Below are 21,606 nucleotides of genomic sequence, written 5' to 3' on the forward strand. Positions count from 1 at the left end.
TGTAAAGATTCCACTTGAAGACCTTACATTTTATGAGATGATGATATTAAATATTCCCAATTTAATCTGGTGTCAAATCAGCACACATATCGGGCTGGATCGTCTTGTCCCCCCGGCATCAGGTTCTGTGGCAGGAGGGGTGCCGGAAGATCGGAGCAGCAGCCGCCCGACACTGGGAATGCAAGGCCTGATCTTCCTGGCAGTGGGGAAGCTCCATGGTGGCCCCTCCGCCACTCTGCGACGGAACCCAACTTAGCATATGTAAAACAGCTATCTGCATACATTACCATGTGTCCCGTCATGATCCAACCAGCAGTTACCAATCGTCAGGTGGACGTGTGGCACTTATGTGCCTTCAGTTTGCCATCCTAGAAAAGCTGGCAAAAGTCCTCGGAGCCAGTGAAGGTAGGTAAATACTGTGCTGCTCTCATCCGTGTTTGTTGCAAAGCTGAGTTAAATCTCCTGAGGGGTTTCGGAACTGCATCCATGTTGGGTGCGGTGAGGTATCCTGCACCCTTGTTTCGTGAAGGGGGCCACTCTGCACCCATTCATGGATTTTTTTTTTAAATTCATTCATGGGATGTGGGCGTCACTGGCTATGCCAGCATATATTGCCCATCCCTAATTGCCCTTGAGAAGGTGGTGGTGAGCTGCCTTCTTGAACTGCTGCAGTCCATGTGGGGTAGGTACACCCACAGTGCTGTTAGGAAGGGAGTTCCAGGATTTTGACCCAGTGACAGTGAAGGAACAGCGATATAGTTCCAATTCAGGATGGTGTGTGACTTGGAGGGGAACTTGCAGGTGGTGTTGGGGAGGGGAGGGGGGACCACCCTGCATTCGGGCACCAATGTTGGGGGGTAGGAGGGCAACACTTGAAATGGATGAACCACTTTTGTTGGGGGGAGGGCACAAATATGAAACTAGATACGTTCCAGTTACAGGTGGTTCACTGCAGGGACCTCCAATGATATAACGGTGGTCAGGCTACTTGCACTAACCTAAAGTTATTGCAGGCAACGTCATGCCCTACCAAACAGCTCATGCTGCAACACATCTGAGGCACTAATTAATGCTACTCTCTGCCCAAATATGTGCCATTGGCCATGTGAAGGAACCAAGTTTACCTGGAGCATAGAGAATGGGATGGTCCACCCTGTCTTTCTGGATCCTCGTGCCATGATGAGGCGTATCCGCTGGAGGCGGGATCAATAGGCGGATGCGGTCCACATGGAAGCTCCCAAACGTGAGCAGCAGCAGCCACCAAGGTGCAGAATAGACCAGAGGCACCAGTGGGTCTATAGGCCGAGGATGATTTACTTGCAGATGTCTGAACGGCCAGTGTCAGAAATGAATGCAGGTGACCAGAGAGGCAGTCACACAACTCTGTGCAATGCTGAACACTGACCTGCAGCCACTGGGCTTTGGTGGTCACCACTGGCGCTCAAAGTGACTGTGGCCCTTAACTTCTGCGCCTCTGGATCATTCCAGGGATCCACAAGCGACTTGTGTGGGGTCTCGCAATCAGCAGTACCCTACTGCATCTGGGAGGTTACCGATGCTTTGTACAGGAGGGTCGGCAACTATGTGCACTTCAGGACGGACCCTGACAGTCAGGCCGAGAGAGCCCTTGGTTTTGGGGCCATTGCAGGATTCCCATAGGTGTAAGGATTCATCAACTGCTCGCACTTGGCCAACTAGGCTCCCATGGAACAACTGGCTGCATAAATAAGCAGAAAGGGCTTTCATTTTCTCAACGTGCAGCTAATTTGTGACCACAAAGTGCTTCCTGCAAGTGTGCAGCCAATTTCTAGGCAGCTGCCATGACTCCTTCATCCTTCTCCAGGTACCACTGCTGTTCACTTCCCCACCCACCCCCCCGCTCACCTTCGGGGTGGATTCTTGGGGATAAGGGCTACCCCTTAATGACATAGCTTCTGACGCCGGTGAGGAACTTCAGCAATGATGCTGAAGAGTGCTGCAACGCCTGCCACGGCTCCATCCAAGCTACTATCAAGCAGGCCATCGGCATGCTGAAGATGCAATTCTGCTGCTGCAATAGATCTGATGGAGTCCTACGGTATGCACCAGACAGGGTTGAGCGCATCGTTGCTGTATGGGTGTGACATGCTCTGAAGTACAAACGAGGTTGACTTGGTGTACATATGCAGCCAATCATACGCCATCATCCTCCCTGACCTCCCTCTCTCTGATATTGCAGTGGCACCCATGTGGCATACCGTACTGTGCCAACCAGTTCACAACGATCAATTTTGAGACTTGCCACTGACTTTTGCTGACCACATGAGGTCATTAGCCCTCTTCCGACACTGCACCCAGTATCGTTGGATGACCTCACGGTTGTTAACCTCCTGTGCCACCTCTGTCCAGGCTTGCTTGGTTAGCCAGGAGGACCTCTTCGTTCCATCACTGGGAGACAAGGACCTCCCACCTTTCCCTTACAGCCTGAAGCAGGACCAGCAAGGAGGCAGCATGAAAGCATGAGGCCACCCTTGTTCTCACCTCAGCCATCCTATAAAGGTCCTATAATAGATCCAAGGATCTCAGGACCCCTTCAATGCCTCTGCCACAATCACCAGTGCATTGCAGGGAGAAAGTGAATGCAGGACTGGCAGCCTTTTAAAGATGGGGCCAGCACCTTCTCCCGCATCAGGTGACGCCATTCACGGCCGCTGCCACCACATGATTGGGAGGGGGGCAGGCCAACCTACAGTGAAGGGGGCTTAGGGGTCACCTCTGCAGATTGGTCTGGGGGAGGGGGTGTCAGATGTCAGCTCTGCATGTTGTGCACTGGGGAGGGGGGAGGGGGCCAAGCATCTATAGATTCAACGCTCTGCAGGGCTGGCAGCCTTTTAAAATGGCGCCTGCTCCTACTCCCGCGTCAGGTGACGCCATTCACAATGTCGCCAAGGCCACCCCCACCACGTGATTGGCGGTGGGGTGGAGGTGGCCGCCCTCCATGTTGTAATGAGCCGCCATGCTGAATATCATGATGGCCTGGTAGAACGCGGCCCACACGTGCGTGCCGCCATTTTGTGCACCTGCCACTGGTCCCAGTGGCACGGAAACAAAATCCAGCCAATCATTTGGGGAAAAGCATGTTCACACTAGGTAATAAAAGTTAACAAAATGATCAAGGATCAGCTATTAACATTGCACAGGTGTCCTTTCAATAGATCCACTCTGTCCCCTGACTGGCTCAGGATCTTGTTCAATTGCACAGTTATAATGCTGCCTCTGATAATGGGATTTCAATCCCTTCATTTTTTTCCCAGCCCCAGCTGGGATACGAATATAAGAAATAGGAGCAAGATAAGGCCATACAGTCTCTCAAGCCTGCTAGAAGATCATGGCTGACCTTTTACTTCAACTCCACTATCCTGCCCCATATCTCTTGATTCCCTTAGTATGCAAAAATGTGAGAAATGTTATTATTGATTAAGGCACTGACAGTTTGTGATTTCTGGCAAGTCTTTGATATCTGTGTTTATCTGCACTGTAAATAATACTTAGCCTCTGTCTTTTCCTGCATTTCTTCACGCACACACACCATTATTTCTCTGAATTCCTTTGAGTAAGGAATATCCATACTGGAGAGTGGAGCATATTTTCCACTTGTGTCACTTATCAGTTCAAGGACTGTTGCATAAGCACAACATAACAATGTGCCTTATCATAACCTCACAAGTTCACGCCCTGATAAATCTGTGCGATACTGTCAACTTAGTGAGTAAAACTGAAAAAACTGAGTTGAACGATGGAGCCATAAATCAGCGAAGAAGTTGGGGACTCTTTAACGTTCTAAACTCCTCACTACCACTCGTTGCTGTGGGAGCACCTGCACCTGGATCCTCTAGGGCCAATTTATCCAAAGCATAGTATTTCTATTTAAAACAGGAAATTCTTGTTACCAAGTGATTGCCGATGGTATGTAAATAAGTCCCGTGGGGCTTGGGTGGCTGGTTCTCAAAATTGTCATATACCACGTAATGTGCTGAAACATAAATTTTCTCAATCTATTCGACAGGCTTAAATGTAGACTCATTGAGGACTACAATGGTTAATCATATTATGCAGACCAAGCAGCTCTCTGAATAGAAAACTCAACAGTGACTGAAATGTATGGCAATTTTTAGTTTCCACTGTAGGGGGAATTGGAGGTTCCACAATTAAAATTAATCAACAATGTTTTCTCTCTATTCTAGTGTGTGAAATGTTACAGATGAGAAAATTCTGACAAGTTTGTGCTCCACACGCACATTTCTGCCTTGAAAAAATCAAAGTCAGGAAGCTCTGGCCTGAAACATTTAAGTTAATGATTGGTGGCAGCATTTTGATATGCATCCAATTTCTCAATGTTCCAGTGTGTGTTAGACTAAGAGATCTTCATGCCCAGGGCAGCTGGAATTTCTATGCTCTGAACTGTCTCTGAAAGTAAGTTTCAAGGCCCCAATAAGATGATTCAATCAATTGTGTAAATCTGTTTCTGTGTTGATTTTTATTCTTTTTTTTTTTGCCTTTTCCTGCTTGACCTTTCTGATAATTGTTAAGAGAAATTCCTACCAGAGTTACCAGAGCATGGAATGCTTTGTCAAGGGGAATAGCTAAAGCAGAGGTCATTGCATTTTTAAAGGAAAGAGTAAATAAGCATTTGAGACAGAAAAGTTAAAGAGCTTTGGGTGATCGAGTAGGACAGTGAGATAAGTTTTGCATTGCAAAGGGTTGGCACAAATAGGATGACCTACTCCGTCTTTATTGTAAGCTTCTACAGTTCTCTCCTGCTATCCCATTATCTATTTGAAAACTCTATAGAACAAATGATTTCCAATAGTAATCCTACTTGATTAGATTGTATTTCATCAAATAAATGGAAGCTGGCGTGAATGAGAAATATTTACTAAATGCCAGTATTGCTTAACCTCAATATAGTCATTATAGTCACACCACCACTGGAAGGATCATTCTGGGCCCTCTCGACGTCAAGGGCCATGGCAGGCCTCTTCAGGACCCATCTTCAGGTCCCCTCAGCGCCATGGATCACGACGCTGGGGGTACAACAAGATCCAGCCCTTCATTTAAAAAGATTGACATTGGTGAATGTTCAATATTAACTTTCAGAATCTTTCCTGTTGCCTTCAAGGTTTACAGGAGAGGGTCATCACAATGTTCTAAAAGTGGAATTAGACTAGATGGCTACTTGTTGGCCATGATGGGCACAATGGACTGAATGGCCTCCTTCTGTGCTGTAAATTTCTGTGATTCTATTTCTATGACTCTATGATTCCTTCTATGAGTACCAAAGTCCAGCTTTGGCAGTAAAACAGTAAATTAGGGATGGTTCTTGAATCTTTCTCCACTTAACCAATGCCAACTAAATAGAATCTCTCTCTGGTGCAATGTTCTAGAATGTGATCTGGTATAGATTGTACAGGCATGTGTCAGACAGCCTGATTGTCCAATCACTCATCTCTCTATGGAGCCTGCCCAGGCTATTTTGATGCAACCACCACGTCATATGAACTTCAAGAACATTTTGTGGATGTTGATAAAGTAGTAAATCTAGAATACAGGGGTACAGTCTGAGGATAAGGGGTCAATCATCTAGGACTGGAATGAGAAGAATCGTCTTCCCTTAAAGGGTTGTGAACCTTTGGAATTCTCTACCCCAGAGGGTTGTGGATGCTCCATTGTTTTGTATATTTCAGGCTGAGACAGAATTCTGGTCTCGCAGGGAATCAACGGATATGGGGAGCAGGCAGGAAAGTGGGGTTGAGGCAGAAGATCGGCCATGATTGTATTGAATGGCAGAGCAGGCTCGAGGGGCCATATGGTCTACTCCTGCTCCTATTTCTTATGTTCTTTGCAAGGGGAGAGCCAACTGCGAAACAGCCCTGACAACCAATTTTATCTGCAGCACCTGTGGAAGAGTCTGTCACTCTAGTATTGGCCTTTATAGCCACTTCAGGCGCTGCTCCACAAACCACTGACCACCTGCAGGCGCTTACCCATTGTCTCCCGAGATAGGGTTTTTTTTTCCAGAATTGTGCTGCTGGTACCAGAGACTGGAATGCTCTGTCCATCTGCTGCACAAACCTGAATCAGTATGAAAATATTTTTAAAAGACTTGCATTTATATAGTGCCGTTTCTGACCTTGGGATGTTCCAAAGCGTTTTACAGTCAATGAAGTACTTTTGAAGTGAGGTTACTGTTGTATTGTACAGGCAGTTGAACTGTGATCAGCTGTGTTTTTCCCCCAGTTAGGATTATAATCTAAACAGGAAATATTTATTAATATTGTGAAAATCATTTTAAAGTTAATTAAATGTGACAGATTGCCTGAACACATTTCACTTAAAATGCTTACATAGCACATCAATCCCTGATACTATCTCAATGTACTTTTTAATGCATAACTATTTTTCACTTGTGCAACGAAGTTGATCCATAGAAACTTATCTGGCTAGTCTGGAATTGTTTTCCTGTGGAGGAAATTGAAAGACGAGGGAAGGTAGAAGATCACCAGGTAGAAACAATTGCTCTATGTTCAAAATGAAATCACTAGTGTCAAGCAGGATAGATGAAGTGACTGTAATCCGTTTGAATTAGTGTCAATCCATCAACACTGTATTAAACTCTTTTTTTTTTATATATATAATATTTTTCTGGTGGGATAAAGTGAACATTTGTCAAAAAAAAGTTATTGTGAGCTACAGTATTTTGATAGGTGTGTACGAGAATTAGCTGAATTAATCCTTATAATTATATTAGAAAATCCATTTTCCTTTTAATACTGTGAAGACTGGATTATTGACTTCAATTTTAGCCTTTACCCACTTGTACTGCCCATCCCCCCTCCCCACCGCAACCCCACAACTGGCAACAGAGTAAGTGGGGCGAGGGTTAAAATATTGGAATGTAGCAATCTGATCCTAACTTGCCATATTCCTGGCCACCAGCATATTTCTGGGCATGATTCTGGCCCTGGACAAGGAACTCACTGACAGCAAGGAAGGACATACTTCAGATTCAGAAGTCATGGTCTGATGATGCCATCACTGCCACCTCACCACAGGTGTCAGTCGTGTGCTGTCTGTTACCAGATGCAAAAATATGGCAGAAGGAACCAACTGGCCAGAAGAGGCGCCGATAAGTATTACAACTTTGCCCTTTTAACCTCCTTGTGGGCTAGAAGGAGCCTAAGTGGCACTTCACACCTCACAAACAAACCTTTACGAACATCCGAACATATGAACATACAAATTTGGAGCTTGGCCTCCCCAGACCAATCCTTCAGCTGATCGGGCCCAGACCTCCTTCCACATTATCGTGAGGCTTCTTCCTCCCTTTTTGACTGCCGGCGACTGTTTTCATGTCAGTCTGTCTGGGTGCCTGACATGAATCTGCATTTGTTTAAATAAGGCCCTGTCATTAAGGTTGACAGAACTTCCACACCCCCAGCCTCTCCCTAATCTCCACAGCCTTTCCATCGCCTTGTTAAGACCAGTACAATGGTTAATAATTTCTGTCAGAAGCAAACAATCACTTGATTTGTTTCTTGTGAAACTGGAATACTTCTGTTACACTTGACTACTTGTCTTGAATGTCCTCTATTAAATTAGCTGCCAGTAAGACTTGGACACAGTTCTTTTTCCTATTTACAAGAATCAGCTGCTCTGTATGGACTGAATTACTTTCATGGTCCTCATTTAAGAAGTCTCAGCAGCCTATTTTTGAAGTGTCTTCAATAAATGTGGCAGTTAAAATGGAAGAAATAAAAAAGAAGACTTGGGAGACTGGATTTTCCTGACTTTGCTTCATGGTCAGGGCAGGATTTCTGTCTGCTGCCTCAACTCTGCTATGACCTCAGCCCAAATTGGTGGGTCAGCAATTTGAAGCAAATGGATGCTTCTTCTAGACTCACTCCCTCCAATTGCTGCATGTGAGGTCATTCCTGCCACTGCCTGAGGCTTACTGCAGTGGTTCTCATGGTGGTTCTGGGAAACGGAGGTGGATGCAGGAGTGGGGAGGAATGGTGGAGAACCAGGGATGGGCGGAGTCCTACACTCAGAGCACTTGCATTTGCACATGGGCAAGGCGGGAACAGCTTGCAGCAATCCCAATGGGATAGGGTGAGGGAAATTCAGTGCAGTGCAGTAGGATGGTGGCAGGCCTCAACATCCATTTGCCACAGCTTTCAGACCTGATTTCAGGCAAGATAGTGGAGCAAATCCATCCTAAGCTGTGTCTCTGATGCTGGGTTACTTGCAGTGCTAGATTGGATAAACAAGTCATTATACAACAATTTGGCTCTGATTTTCTATATTGTAAAAGAGGACCCTATGATTTAAAGTGAAATAATTTTGCATTCAGAAATCTCACTAACAGATCTCCTGGGAAACTTAGCAAGCAAATAAGACTTTGGCACTTTGTCACAACCTGGCAAGCACAATGATAGATTGATTGGTTGAGAAGAATGAGTAAATAAGTAGGTTGGAAGGATATTTATCCATTTATTTTGTAATAGTTAAAACAAAAGATTAGATATTGCGATGACTATTAGTGACATGAGTATTTGGCCATATTCACAATAAAAGGCTATAGTGAGTTTAGTGTGAATTTAGTATTTCAGTAAATCTTGACTCTGCTGCTAATACTTTGCCCAGGTAGATCAGAGCTATCAATCTCATTTCTCAATAGCATTGAAGATATTCCTGTGGTTATGAAAGGCTTCATGTTGGTATTTTATCCTTTTTTTTTTATAAATCAAACCTCAAGAACATTGGTAGTTGAGTTGATTTTGAATAGGAAGAAATCAATTGCTCATTTTTGTCAAAAACCTTTATTCTTGCTTTAAATTCTTCAGGTTGCCTTTTTTTAATATATCTGTCCAGATGCTTTAGCTCTCAAGTTGAATAGAAGCCTTTCGAATCCAATACTAGGAATCATGAATTTAACCAATTCTTGATTTAACCTGAGGCGGAAACTTCCAAAAGGCGTTTGATACAGTGCACACAACAGACTTGTGAGCAAAGTTATAGCTCATGGAAAAAAAGGGACAGTAGCAACATGGATACGGAATTGGCTGAATGACAGGAAACAAAGAGTAGTGGTTAATGGATGTTTTTCGGGCTGGAGGAAGGTTTGTAGTGGAGTTCCCCAGAGATCAGTGTTAGGACCCTTGCTTTTCCTCATATATATTAATTACCTAGACCTTGGTGTCCAGGGCACTATTTCAAAGTTTGTGGATGATACGAAACTTGGCAGTATTGTGAACTGAGAGAAGAATAGTGTAGAACTTCAAAAGGACTTGGACAAGTTGGTGGAATGGGCCGACAGGTGGCAAATGAACTTCAATGCAGAGCAATGTGAAACAAAGAGCATGGAGAGACAATATAAAATAAAGGGCACAATTCTAAAGGGAGTGCAGGAGCAGAGGGGCCTGGGTGTATATGTGTATAAGTCATTGAAGGTGGCAGGACAGGCTGAGAGAGTGGTTAATAAAGCATACAGTATCCAGGGCTTTCTTAATAGGAGCATAAAGTACAAGAGCAAAGAGATTATGTTGAGCTTGTATAAGACACTAGTTCAGCCTCAGCTGGAGTATTGCATCCAATTCTGGGCACCACACTTCAGGAAAGTTAGGAAGGCATTGGAGAGGGTACAGAAAAGATTCACGAGAATGGTTCTGGAATGAGCAACTTCTTTTATGAAGATAGATTAGAGAAGTTGGGATTGTTTTCTTTGGAGAAAAGAAGGCTGAGAGGAGATTTGATAGAGGTATTCAAAATCATGAGGGGTCTGGACAGAATAGATAGGGCGAAACTTTTCCCACTCATGAAAGGATCAAGAGCAAGAGGGGACAGATTTAAAGTAATTGATAAAAGAAGCAAAAGCAACATGAGGAAAAATGTATTCACACAGCGAGTGGTTAAGATCAAGAATGCACTGCCTGAGAGGCAGATTCAATTCAAGCATTCAAAAGTGAATTAGATTGATAATCTAAAAAGGAAGAATGGGCAGGGTTGTGGAGTGAAGGCAAGGGAATGGCACTAAGTGAATTGCTCATTTGGAGAGCCGGTACAGACACGATGGGCTGAATGGCCTCTTTCTGCACTGTAACAATTCTGTGATTCTGGAAGAAACTTCCAATACTCCTGTCTCTCCTCCTGCATGGCAGTTTGTTGAATTAAATGTATCTTGCTGTTATCTAGTAACAGCAGTGAAATTATACATATAGTCTCACCCATTATTAGACATGCAGAAGAGGGGAAGTTGCTATCATAATATTGTTAGCATCATAAAGGACTTTTTCAGTACTGGAAACCTGAGAATTTCTTGTAATAATCTAGACATGATGTTGTTGCTCAAGGTGTGGTCTATCAAAATGCAAATAATTCATATTTTAAATGGCACTCCATTATTTTGCAACTAGCTGATCTTTTTTGTGTGTTTCGGGGTTTGGAACACATTGTGATGTTTAAATATTTAGGTGGAATTATGCTTGTCCCTTTAAGCCACTACTTGCATACTCCCTATTAGAAAGTCATTTAAATAGGCACTGTCTGAAGAGAATTTGGGGCAAATTGTTAAGGGAAATTTTTGTAGATTGGCAACTGCCTGTAAAAGCACTGGGTCCTGTTCTTTAGAAAGAGATCATGTTGTCAAAGTTAGGCAAATCAGCAGAAAACTATTTCATTTCTTTTCCATGTTTTTAATACTAATGATACTTCGAAGCATGATCACTGAATTCTGATGTCCTTAAGTTGGATGTGGAGCATATATAGTTCTACCTTTTTATATTTTCTATTTTAAAAATTTCCAAAATAAATTTTCTGCAAATTGTCAATTGATTCAATTACGTCATAAATGTCTGCGCACAGACAAATGATTCTCAATCTCTGTTCATGGATGAAATGGCCACTGATTCCAAGTAACCAGTGACCTGAAGTACAAATTAATTCCTATATATTAGATGTGCATGAACTCACTGCACAGCAATGAGCTTCACTACATCGCAACCCCACAGAAAAATGCATGTAATAATTTTTATATTTAGACCCAGGGTCCACTTGCTGGGAATATCAGCACTGTCCTGACTTTGTTACATTGGACCTGATTCATGCAGCGATCAGATGTGAGTCCAATCATACAATAGGATAGAAATAAACGATTAGAAATAAACTTAAGAGGCCTCATGGTTCATAAAACACCTGCTAGCATGGTGAACAGTGACAGTGTGGGTAATTACCATGAGTGAACTGAGAGCAGTTAAATTTGTTCCACTTCAGTAACAAATTGAACTGGAGCTACATTTGTCCCAGCTCTTCTGTCGGCTCATCAATATCAGCGGGTGAAAGCTTAATGAATTCATATAAACTACAGTATGTTACAATCAGGTATGACGTTTCTCTTCCTGCTATTTTAGCAGAGGCAGATTAATGCCTGCATTAAAATAGCATATGGAGGAATGTCATATAAACACAGTAAATATTCAGCTACCAACATCACCAACAGTGATTTCTAGACCATGATTAGAATGAAATCCTCCGATGGTAGATGAGCAAAGGGTTCCTCTCGATGTGTATCATCTCCTCTCTCTCTCTCTATGCACTACACATTTGGACTTTTTCCACTTGAAAAATTTATACCAACATGCTATTTGCTTTATACACATACATGCTATCTACTAGTCAGTAGAGTGTTGATAAAGGACATCGCCATTTATAATGTTGTGCCCCACTCCCACTCTGACTTCGGAATCTTACACCTGTCCAATGAAGTTGAATGCAATCTCAAGGCACAGTACCTCATCTTTTGATTAAAATCTTTTGGCCTTGACATTGAGCTCAACAACTTCAGATCATAACCACTGCTCCCATTTTCTCAGACAGCAGATGCTGGTAATGTTCTACTGTAGCCGTTTACCCCTCCCCTAGATCCATCTTTTGTTTGTTTATTTGTCCCATTACCAGCCCCTTTTGCCTTGCACCATCATCCATTTTGTCATTTAATCACCTCTGCCGTCCACCCTATCACAGACCTTCCCTTTTGTTTCCCCACCCCCCAACCCGCTTTCCCTGCGTCTCTACTGATTTATAATCTGTTAAATATCTACCTCCCTCCAGTTCTGATGAAAGGTCAGCAAACTGAAATTTTGGCCCTGATTTTAATTCCATGATGCTCGTGGAGCAAAGGGTCTCTGATACTTTTGTGTTTCCCATGTACTAAGTGTAGCGCCTCTGTCGGTCTTTTAACTCAGAAACCTCATTAGAATTTTGCTTCTGGATTTCCTGTCCAATCAGCAGTGCAATGTGGACCCGCATGGTGGGATCTCAACTCCAGTATTTAAAGGGACATGCCAAACATGCAATTTGAAGGAGAAGGAAGTGCTAGAATGGTGTCCAGATTGGCAATGGGTGCACCCTGTTTCACTGATACCTCCCTGGATGTGCTGCTGGGAACTGTGAGGAGTCAGAGAGAGGTACTCTTCCCTACCAACGGGGAGGAAGAAGCCTGAGAGTCCAAGAAGGCACGGTTGGAGGTAGCGGAGGAGGTCAGCAGCAGGAGTGTGGTGCCACACTTCTGGAGTAACAGCAGATAGCAGTTTAATGACCTAAGCAAATCAGGAAAGGTGAGTACAGAGGCACATTAACTTGTATCCTGCTCTACGCATCACCCCACCTCCTCACTGCGCCTTATTAAGACTATTCCAGCACATCACTCCTCACACCCACTTGCCTTGCACGTCCACCCATCTTTCTCTTTCTATGCACTTCCTCACCTCACTATCTATCCATCCACCATTCTGACTCACACTCATCCTTACGCAATGTCATTTCTCCCCTGTCATATTCACCCTCACCAAATGCTCTCCATCTATCAGAAGAACACGTAGCATGGGCTGAATTTTCAGTTGCAAGAGGGAGCGAGCAGGGGTGCAGACACACATTGAAAATTGCATTCCAGAGGGCACCACTAGATGCCAATGCCTCCAGAACATAACACAATTTTCAAAGGGAGGGGGGGAACCAGGAACATAACAAGCTCCTCAACTGGAGTTGAGTAATGGGCCAGGAGGCAATTTTCAATTCAGAAATCACCAAACCTGTGCAGTCTGCTTCAATCCAGGGAGCTGCAATGTTTTTTTCGAAGACCGGAAAAAATTTTGCCTCCAGGGGTTTCATTGCGTGATCAATGGCCATTTTCCTGGCCATTGGGCCGATTCTCTGAATGCTGGGGCTGCCGGCCCTCCAAATTCCTACCTCCTCTCTTGTGCCTGTCAGCGGCAGGCCCCGTCATTGCTGCCGTCTGCCTTTGAGGCTCCTGTTCTAACAGGCATCTCCCATTTCCTCGCAGAGCTCAGCACCTCTAATGCGGTGCCAAGCTCGCCTCTGACCCAATTAGAGCATTAACAATTGAAGATTGCATCATGTGAGCGACACAGACGCAGCACAGGGTCGGGACCCAGAAATTATACGGGCGTCGGGTTCCTGACCCATTTTGAAAAGCAAGGCCCATTCCTTTCCCTCATAGGTCTCTTCTTTCCATCTTTGTAGGAGAAAAGAGCACAGAACACAAGGGAGAGGTAGAGGACTGGAGCAGGCCCTCCAAACATAACGCAGCTGACAATCTCAGAGAAGGAGGCACTAGACATCAGTGGAGTTTCGGTGTCACTGGCCGTTGGAGATGGGAAGACTGGGAGCTCACAGCTACCTGGTGACACAATTAGATCAAACTCACTCATGTTTCATACAGTACTCGGTCATGTTGACTTGATTCCAACAGCGAATGAAATATAATCAGCTCTATAGTGATAATTTGCAACCTATTCTGACCTTGCCAGGAATAATTCACGCCTTTTTACCTCCCACAGGATCTTCACATGTAAAGCAGCAGTCAGTGGAGGTTGCTGACGATGATTCCTCAGAGGAGCTGAGTCCCTCTGAGGACCGTCACAGGAATCATGCAGAACCTGTGCCAGCTCAGATATTCACACTTCAGTGGGACCAGTAACACAGAGAGTTGGGTTTTCACCTGATGACTCACACTTCACAAGTGAGTAAGAGCAGATGGTGGAGACAGGAACAGCAGTGGTGAGCTTGCGTCAGAGGGCACAGCCCTCTCCAGGCTCTGCTCAGCTGGACACAGATGTACCGCGGGGCTGTTGATGAATAGGTGGAACAGCAGCAGACAATGTGCGATTGACTGACAGACCTTCAAAGTGGAATTTAGATGATTGCAGAGAGATTGAAGCACAAGGGGGTGATGTCACTGGCCAGTGAGATGATGTGTTCTTCCATGGATAGATTGGCTAGCGCAATGCACCATCAAATGCTCCAATCAAATAAGCCCATACATTCCTTCACCACCGTGCAGACTCTGGATGCCACTTGCCTGCCACCTTAAATAGGAACACAGTAACCTTAGCCTTGACTTTACAGAGCTGTAGTGATCTACACCAAAGTGTTCTCCAACACAGTGATAGCAGGGAAATGAGGCTGGGCTATGAGAGGGAAGATGGTGAAAGGGGTCATGGAAGTGGGAACTCCTCTCATAGCACTTTGGCTTCTCACCAACAGCCCACCTCTCAGGCAGTAGCCCACATGCTGCCTTGTCTCCCAATAGCTGAATCTGCCCTGCACAGGTGCAGGTGGCGCAGTCTTTGGCGGCACCCTCACGGCTCCAAAACCCAGAGGATGGCAGTCAAGAGCATCTCAGTAGTCAGAGCAGGGATCTGAGCAGCTTGCCTCTACCTCTGCTTAAGCCACACATGTTGTACCACATAGGAGTATCAGGAAAATTGAAGAGTTAGGTTTTGTAATTGTACAAGGGGATCTGATAAAATGTTACGTTTTGTTATTTACTCAGATCACAGAAATGTTCTTTTTCACCACTTTGCCATCTTGTTCATTTTTGGGTGCTTGGTGGTAAGTGGCCTTCTAACTTGTTTGATGAATGTGAGCACATGAATTCATGGGGACTAGTGGGGTGATGATCAAGGATTGTTTGGTTGCAGGACTACTTTGTATCAGTGGAATTGGGGGAGAGGAAGGGGGAAGTGTGGCCAATGCATTTTCTGGGGACATGGTTGCACTGGATTAATAAGGGAATCCCGGGCAGCAATGTGAGCAGCTGGGTGCATTGCCCAAATCAACCTCCTCTGCCTCTAAATTATCCAAGGAGGATCTGAGATCTTTGCCTTGTTGCTCCTGCAGGTCCAAGCCTCACTGTTGTGAAAGGTTGTGCAGAGAGAGCGCAATAAACCATAGCCATTCTGGAGAACCGACCTGGTGAATTCTGAAGGATGCCTCCAGTTCTATCCAGGTATCTGAATCGCATTTTCAACATGGTGATGGCCTGTTCAATCACACATCTGGTGGTGACATGGCACTCATTGTAGCACTGTTGGGCTTCAGTGGTAGGCTTTCTGTCCGATGTTATGAGCCAAGTTTGCTGTGGGCACCCTTTGTCGCCTAGCAGCCATCCCTTATGTCTGCTTCCAGGTGCGAAGAGACCAGAGAGTTTGGGTTGCAACAGGACAAAAGCAGTGTGGCAACTGCCTGGGAATCTTGTGCACACCTGCATGAAGATATTTTTGTGATTGCACATAAATGGAATGAAAGCTTTTGTGGTTGACAAATATACATACATACATACATACATACATACGAACATACAAATTAGGAGCAGAAGAAGGCCACTCAGCCCCTCGAGCCTGCTCCACCATTCAATAAGATCATGACTGATCTGATTGTAACCTCAAGTCCACATTCTGCCTACTCCAATAAGCTTTCACCCCCTTGCTTATCAAGAATCTATCTACCTCTGCCTTAAAAATATTTATAAACTCTGCTTCCACCGCCTTTTGAGGAAGGGAATTCCAAAGACTCATGACCCTCTGAGAGAAAAAGCTTCTCCTCATCTCTGTCTTAAATGGGTGACCTGTTATTTTTAAATAGCGACCCCTAGTTCTAGATTCTCCCACAAGGGGGAACATCCTTTCAACATCCACCCTGTCAAGACCCCGCAGGATCTTATATGTTTCAATCAAGGCATCTCTTACTCTTCTAAATTCCAGTAGATACAAACGCAGCCTGTCCAACCTTTCCTCATAAGTCAACCCACCCATTCCAGGTATTAGTCTAGGAAACTTTCTCTGTACTGCTTCCAGCGCATTTACATCCTTCCTTAAATAAGGAGACCAATACTGTACACGGTACTCCAAATATAGTCTCATCAATGCCCTGTATAACTGAAGCATAACCTCCCTACTCTTGTATTCGATTCCCTTTGCAATAAAAGATAACATTCTATTAGCTTTCCTAATTACTTGCTGAAACTTCATACTAACCTTTTGCGATTCATGCACTAGGACGCCCAGATCCCTCTGCCTGCTTGTCCTGGGCATGTCCGGATTGCCAAGTGTGTGCAGTCAATGTCTCCCTAGACCTGTGGGAAGCCAGCTAGAGCTGCAAAGCTACGCACCTGCACATTTGAACTGGAATCATTTGTAGCAAAGTTAACATTATTGCCAGCCCTGGCAAACAGCCTGTTAGTCACCTGTCTTACACATTTGTGAGCAGCCAACTGAAGATGCATATCACTGCAGCAGAGCCCTGGAAATATCCAGAGACAAAACATTTGAGGGCAGTGGTGACTTTGACAGCCACTGGTAACATATGACCAAGCAGGCCATCTTCTAGGAAGCAGAAAATGTCTATCACCACCTGATGTGACCTCCTGAGCCTCTTGAGACTCTGGTGTTCAGACACATCAGGAAATCTGATCTTCCACCTCTAAACACTGTTGTATGGGTAGTTCTTCCTACAAGCGATCCCCCATCTGCTACACAGCGACAGGTCTGTAAGCAGCAGATGCTGTTGCTGGTCATCTTGGTCCTCATCTGTTCCTGGCTGGGGAATCTAGAACACAGGGTCACAGTCTCAGAATTCGGGATTGACCATCTAACACTGAAATGAGGAGAAAATTCTTCACTCAAAAGGGTTGTGAATCTTTGGAATTCTCTAACCCAGAGAGCTGTGGATGCTCAGTCGTTGAGTATATTCAAGACGAAGGTCAATAGAATTTTAGATACTAAGGGAATCAAGGGATATGGAGATAGTGGAGAAGTTGGAAATAGGGAAGATCAGCCATGATCTTGTTGAATGGTAAAGTAGGCTCGAAGGGCTAAATGGCTGACTCCAGCTCTTATTACTTATGTTCTTATGTTTTTATCTGAAGTGCAATCTAACACGACATAAGTGACACCCATTCTAATGTGATAGATCAAACCTCTAAAGTGTAGACTACAGCAGTTCAAGAAGGCAGCTCATCACCACCTTCTCAAGGACAATTAGGGATGGGCAATAAATGCTGGCCTGGCCAGCGACGCTCACATCCCCTGAAAGAATATTTTTAAAAAACCTCTAAATTGTACAAAGTTACCTCTCAGCAAAAGTATGGTGAACAAACTCTTTTCCATTAGCAGGTAAAGAAGAAGCTGTGAGTACTGAATACTTATGGACATCTTTACCTGAGATTGCTTCCTACCCCTCATTGTGCACTTACCCTGGCTTCACAGGCATGTTTCGGGAAACCCAGAAAATGCATGGACCCAATGTTAAAGTGAAAATGGAGTGTGTCAATATCATTCTAACTGACCAATTAGCTTACTGAAATTGACAACTTGTCTCTCCCAAGGGAGTTGTATGCACACAACCTAACGCACTCCAGTCAAAGGCGGGAGTCAGTGGGTTGGAGCTGTTTTCCCGATGAGCTGTCAATATTGCCGGTTTTAACCGCCACCCCCACTCACAATCAAACCCACACTCTCTTCAAGATTTAAAATTCAGCCCAGAGACACTGCCTGGCCTGCTATGTGTTTCCAGCATTTTCTGGTTTTATTTCAGATTTCCAGCATCTGCAGTATTTTGCTTTTGCTTTTTTTAATTAGTTTGAGAGTGGGCGGCACAGTGGCGCAGTGGTTAGCACCGCAGCCTCACAGCTCCAGGGACCCGGGTTCGATTCCGGGTACTGCCTGTGTGGAGTTTGCAAGTTCTCCTTGTGTCTGCGTGGGTTTCCTCCGGGTGCTCCGGTTTCCTCCCACAAGCCAAAAGACTTGCAGGTTGATACGTAAATTGGCCATTATAAATTGTCACTAGTATAGGTAGGTGGTAGGGAAATATAGGGACAGGTGGGGATGTTTGGTAGGAATATGGGATTAGTGTAGGATTAGTATAAATGGGTGGTTGATGTTCGGCACAGACTCGGTGGGCCGAAGGGCCTGTTTCAGTGCTGTATCTCTAATCTAATCTAATCTAAAAAATCTAATCTAAAGATTTTCTATCTTAAAGTAATGGATCAGTAGAGCAATTCAAAATGATTGAATTTAAAGCTGTAATAAAATGTGCTTTTCAAGCACATTAATTCTCACATCTGTGAACACGGCAACAGCAGAATATAGTGTTGCAGTCTTCAATAGAACTCTGATTTTTAACTGTTTCCACGCCAGTTCCTTATTTTTGATCTTTATTCTTTTTGGATTATTTTATGTTTTTACTTGGCCAGACTTAATATCTTTGAAAACACACACGTCAGTATGATCTCACTCTAATCACACCTTTGAAGCATTATGCTTATGAATTTAGTGGACAAACATTTAATGTGTTCAGAACACATTACCATTGAGCTACTTTATAGCTGGGATGAACATAGATTGCAGTCCAATTTTAACTTGTGGGGCATTGTGGGCAGTATACAGGTGGAGCACGCCCATTATCTGCCTGCTGTCACTGCCATGTTATCACCCCTGTGCATGCTCCTGGACCACAACGCCTCCAATTTGAAATTTTCATTCTCATGTTCAAATCCCCAGAATTCCTCACCCCTGCCTAACTTTGTAACCTCCTCCAGCCCTTCAACCGTCTGACAACTCTGACGTCTCGTGCATCCCCCTACTTCTTTCACCCCATTATTGATTGGCTATGCCTTCAATCATCTGGGCCCCAAGCTCTGGAATTCTCTCCCTAAACCTCCTTCTCTTTCCACCTTTTTTGATGCTCCTTAAAACCTACCTCTGATTAAGCTTCGATCACCTGTTCAAACATCTCCTTCTTTGGCATGGTATCCATTTTTGTCTGATTATCCTCTCGTGAAGCACCTTGGGATATTTTACTACGTTAAAGACGGTATGTAAATACAATTTGTCTACAAGCTGACTGCATCCCACTACAAGGGGCCCAACCTTAACTTAAGGCCCCTTTCATATTGTCTACTCCCTGCCCTTTGTTTCTGACCATGACAATGCCTCACCTAATCTTTGCCATCCCCATGTAACTGGAATTCCCTTTGTGTCCATTCTCTGCTCAGGCCTCATATTACATGTTGTCACCAGTAAGCTGCAGGTGCTAAAGCAGCAGCTCTACAGTTGGAGAAATCATCTGGTTCCAATATTGAGTTGGGATGGGGCACAGGGATGTAATCTTGGAGGTGGGCCTTGCATGGGTTGGCACTCCTGTTTCTCCTGGGCCTAATAAAGTAATGTGATAAGGACCAGATAATCTGTTTTTAGGTGTTGGTTGAGGGATAAATAGTGGTCAGGAATTACAGCCTAAGTAATATAGCCTATGTACAACAGAACTGATATTTTGTGTACTAAAGAGTTATGATTTATATCTGTAGCCTTTGATACTTTTTTAACCAAAATATTCTTGATTATTATTACAATTCTAATAATTTTAAACATTTTCATGAAGATACTGCAAATAATGAATGCAGAGATCACACTGTTCTCAACTTAATTGTACATCTAGTATCCTAAGCTTTATGATTCTTCAGGATTGCACATTAAAGAGATGGTGAAATTTACAAAGTGATAAAGTTCTGTACCATTCCTCCTGATCACTCAGACAAAGGTCAGGGCCCAAATATGCCTAAATTAGGAAATCCCAATGGGCCTCATAAGGAGTGGCACCTCTACCCACCAGAGATGTGCCTATCATGTCAGGAGCATTCACTGTGGTCTCGTGCAGGTGAAGAACACTCCTACTGCTACCAGCGTGGTCATCTCTGGAGGGCAACAGTGGGTGTGATCCCCAAGTAGCTGTTGAGATCATGACCCATGGATTTTCAGGGACCACTCTGTCTATCTGTCTCTCGTTGAGTAAAGGAAATTCTTATCTCCCCATGGGTTTTTTGCCAATTAATTTCAATTGGTGTCCTTTAGTTGCCAACCCCTGCCAATGGAAACAGTTTCTTCTAATCTACTCTATCTACTCTTCATAATTTTGACCATCTCTGTTATACCTCGATTAAATCTTCCCTTAACCATTTTAGTTTGAAGGACAACAATCCCAGCTTCTCAGTCTTTTCAAACAACTGAAGTCTCTCATCCCTCGTACAATTCTAGTAAATCTTTTCGACAACCTCACCAGGGTCTTGACATTCTTTCTAAACCAGAATTGGATAGAATACTCTAGTTGAGGTCTAACCAGTGATTTATAAAGATTTAACATAAAGCCTTGTTTTTACTCTGTTTCAATTTATAGAGCCAAAGATCCTGTATGTGTTTTTTAACAGCTTTATTAACTTGTCCTGACCCCTTCAAAGATTTGTATTTGGTAACCCCAGGTCTCTGTTCCTGCACATCCTTTAAAATTTTGCCATTTAGCTTGGACTGCCTCTCATCATTTTACCTTCCAAAATTCATCACTTCACACTTTTCTGCATCACCAGTCAATGTCCTCCTCACTGTTTTCTACATTTCCAAGCTTTGCACACCTTGAAATAATGCCTGCTATACCCAATTACAGGTCATTAATATATATCACAGGAGCAGTGGTCCTAATACTAACCCTTTGGCAGGAGGTGGGGGAAGAGGGGAGAGAAACACTGTGTACTTCCCTCCAATCCAAAAAACAGCTCTTGACTACTACTCTCTGATTTCTGTCTCGGAGCCAATTTCATATCCATGCTGCCACAATCCCTTTAATCCTGTGCACTTCAATTTTACTAACAAGCTGGTTTCTATGTTGTTCCATGTTTCTATGTATTCAAAAGTTGAAGTTTATGGAGGCCAGCGAAGAGCAATCTCATTAGGAAATGACAAAGGCCTACATAAGTATTTCAGTGACAGCGAGGCTAAGATAGGAACTGAGGTAGGCAATGTTACAGGAATAAAAAAACACTACTATAAAGTTGATGGAAGTACAGACCAAAGGAAATCTTCGTGAATAAGATTATTATCTTGTTCATTTAAAAACTTGACCAATTCTTCCATAATTAAGAATAAAAAAAACAACTTGATGGCTCTGACTTTTAAGACTTTTATCAAAAATATATCCTTTCATCCCAGGTATCATCCTACTAATTCCAATATCCTTTCTATACTGAGTGTCCAAAATTGCAGACAATCTCCGAATATAGCTAAATCAATGCTTTGTGCAGATCCATCATCACCTTCTTGCTTTATTGATTTGCCGAATTAACAATCTTGAAATATCTTCTTTTCTGAGTGTTACGTTATTGGTTTGAATGAGGTATTGGAGTGGGCATGGGGTGTGGTGGCTATACAGCCCCACTGGAAATAA

The 21,606-nt window shown here is 43.8% G+C and overlaps 1 protein-coding gene across 4 annotated transcripts in view; it reads left to right on the top strand.

Moving 5' to 3' along the window:
• palmdb (palmdelphin b) overlaps positions 1-21,606 on the top strand; it is a 146,670-nt gene that overhangs the window by 49,592 nt on the left and 75,472 nt on the right. The window contains exon 1 of one of the 4 annotated variants that reach the window (XM_068036868.1): positions 4,397-4,452. The exons of 2 other annotated variants lie outside the window; for them this stretch is intronic. Coding sequence is in view for 1 of the 2 variants with exons in the window: in XM_068036866.1 (XP_067892967.1) it covers positions 15,324-15,343 (20 nt within the window). In the remaining variant the exon portion in view is untranslated. Of the gene's footprint in view, positions 1-4,396; positions 4,453-15,249; positions 15,344-21,606 lie in introns of those variants that run through there. One more of the 4 variants, XM_068036866.1, reaches the window with a different exon arrangement.

Source organism: Heterodontus francisci, chromosome 8 (assembly GCF_036365525.1).
Source record: "Heterodontus francisci isolate sHetFra1 chromosome 8, sHetFra1.hap1, whole genome shotgun sequence".
NCBI classification, from domain to species: domain Eukaryota; kingdom Metazoa; phylum Chordata; class Chondrichthyes; order Heterodontiformes; family Heterodontidae; genus Heterodontus; species Heterodontus francisci.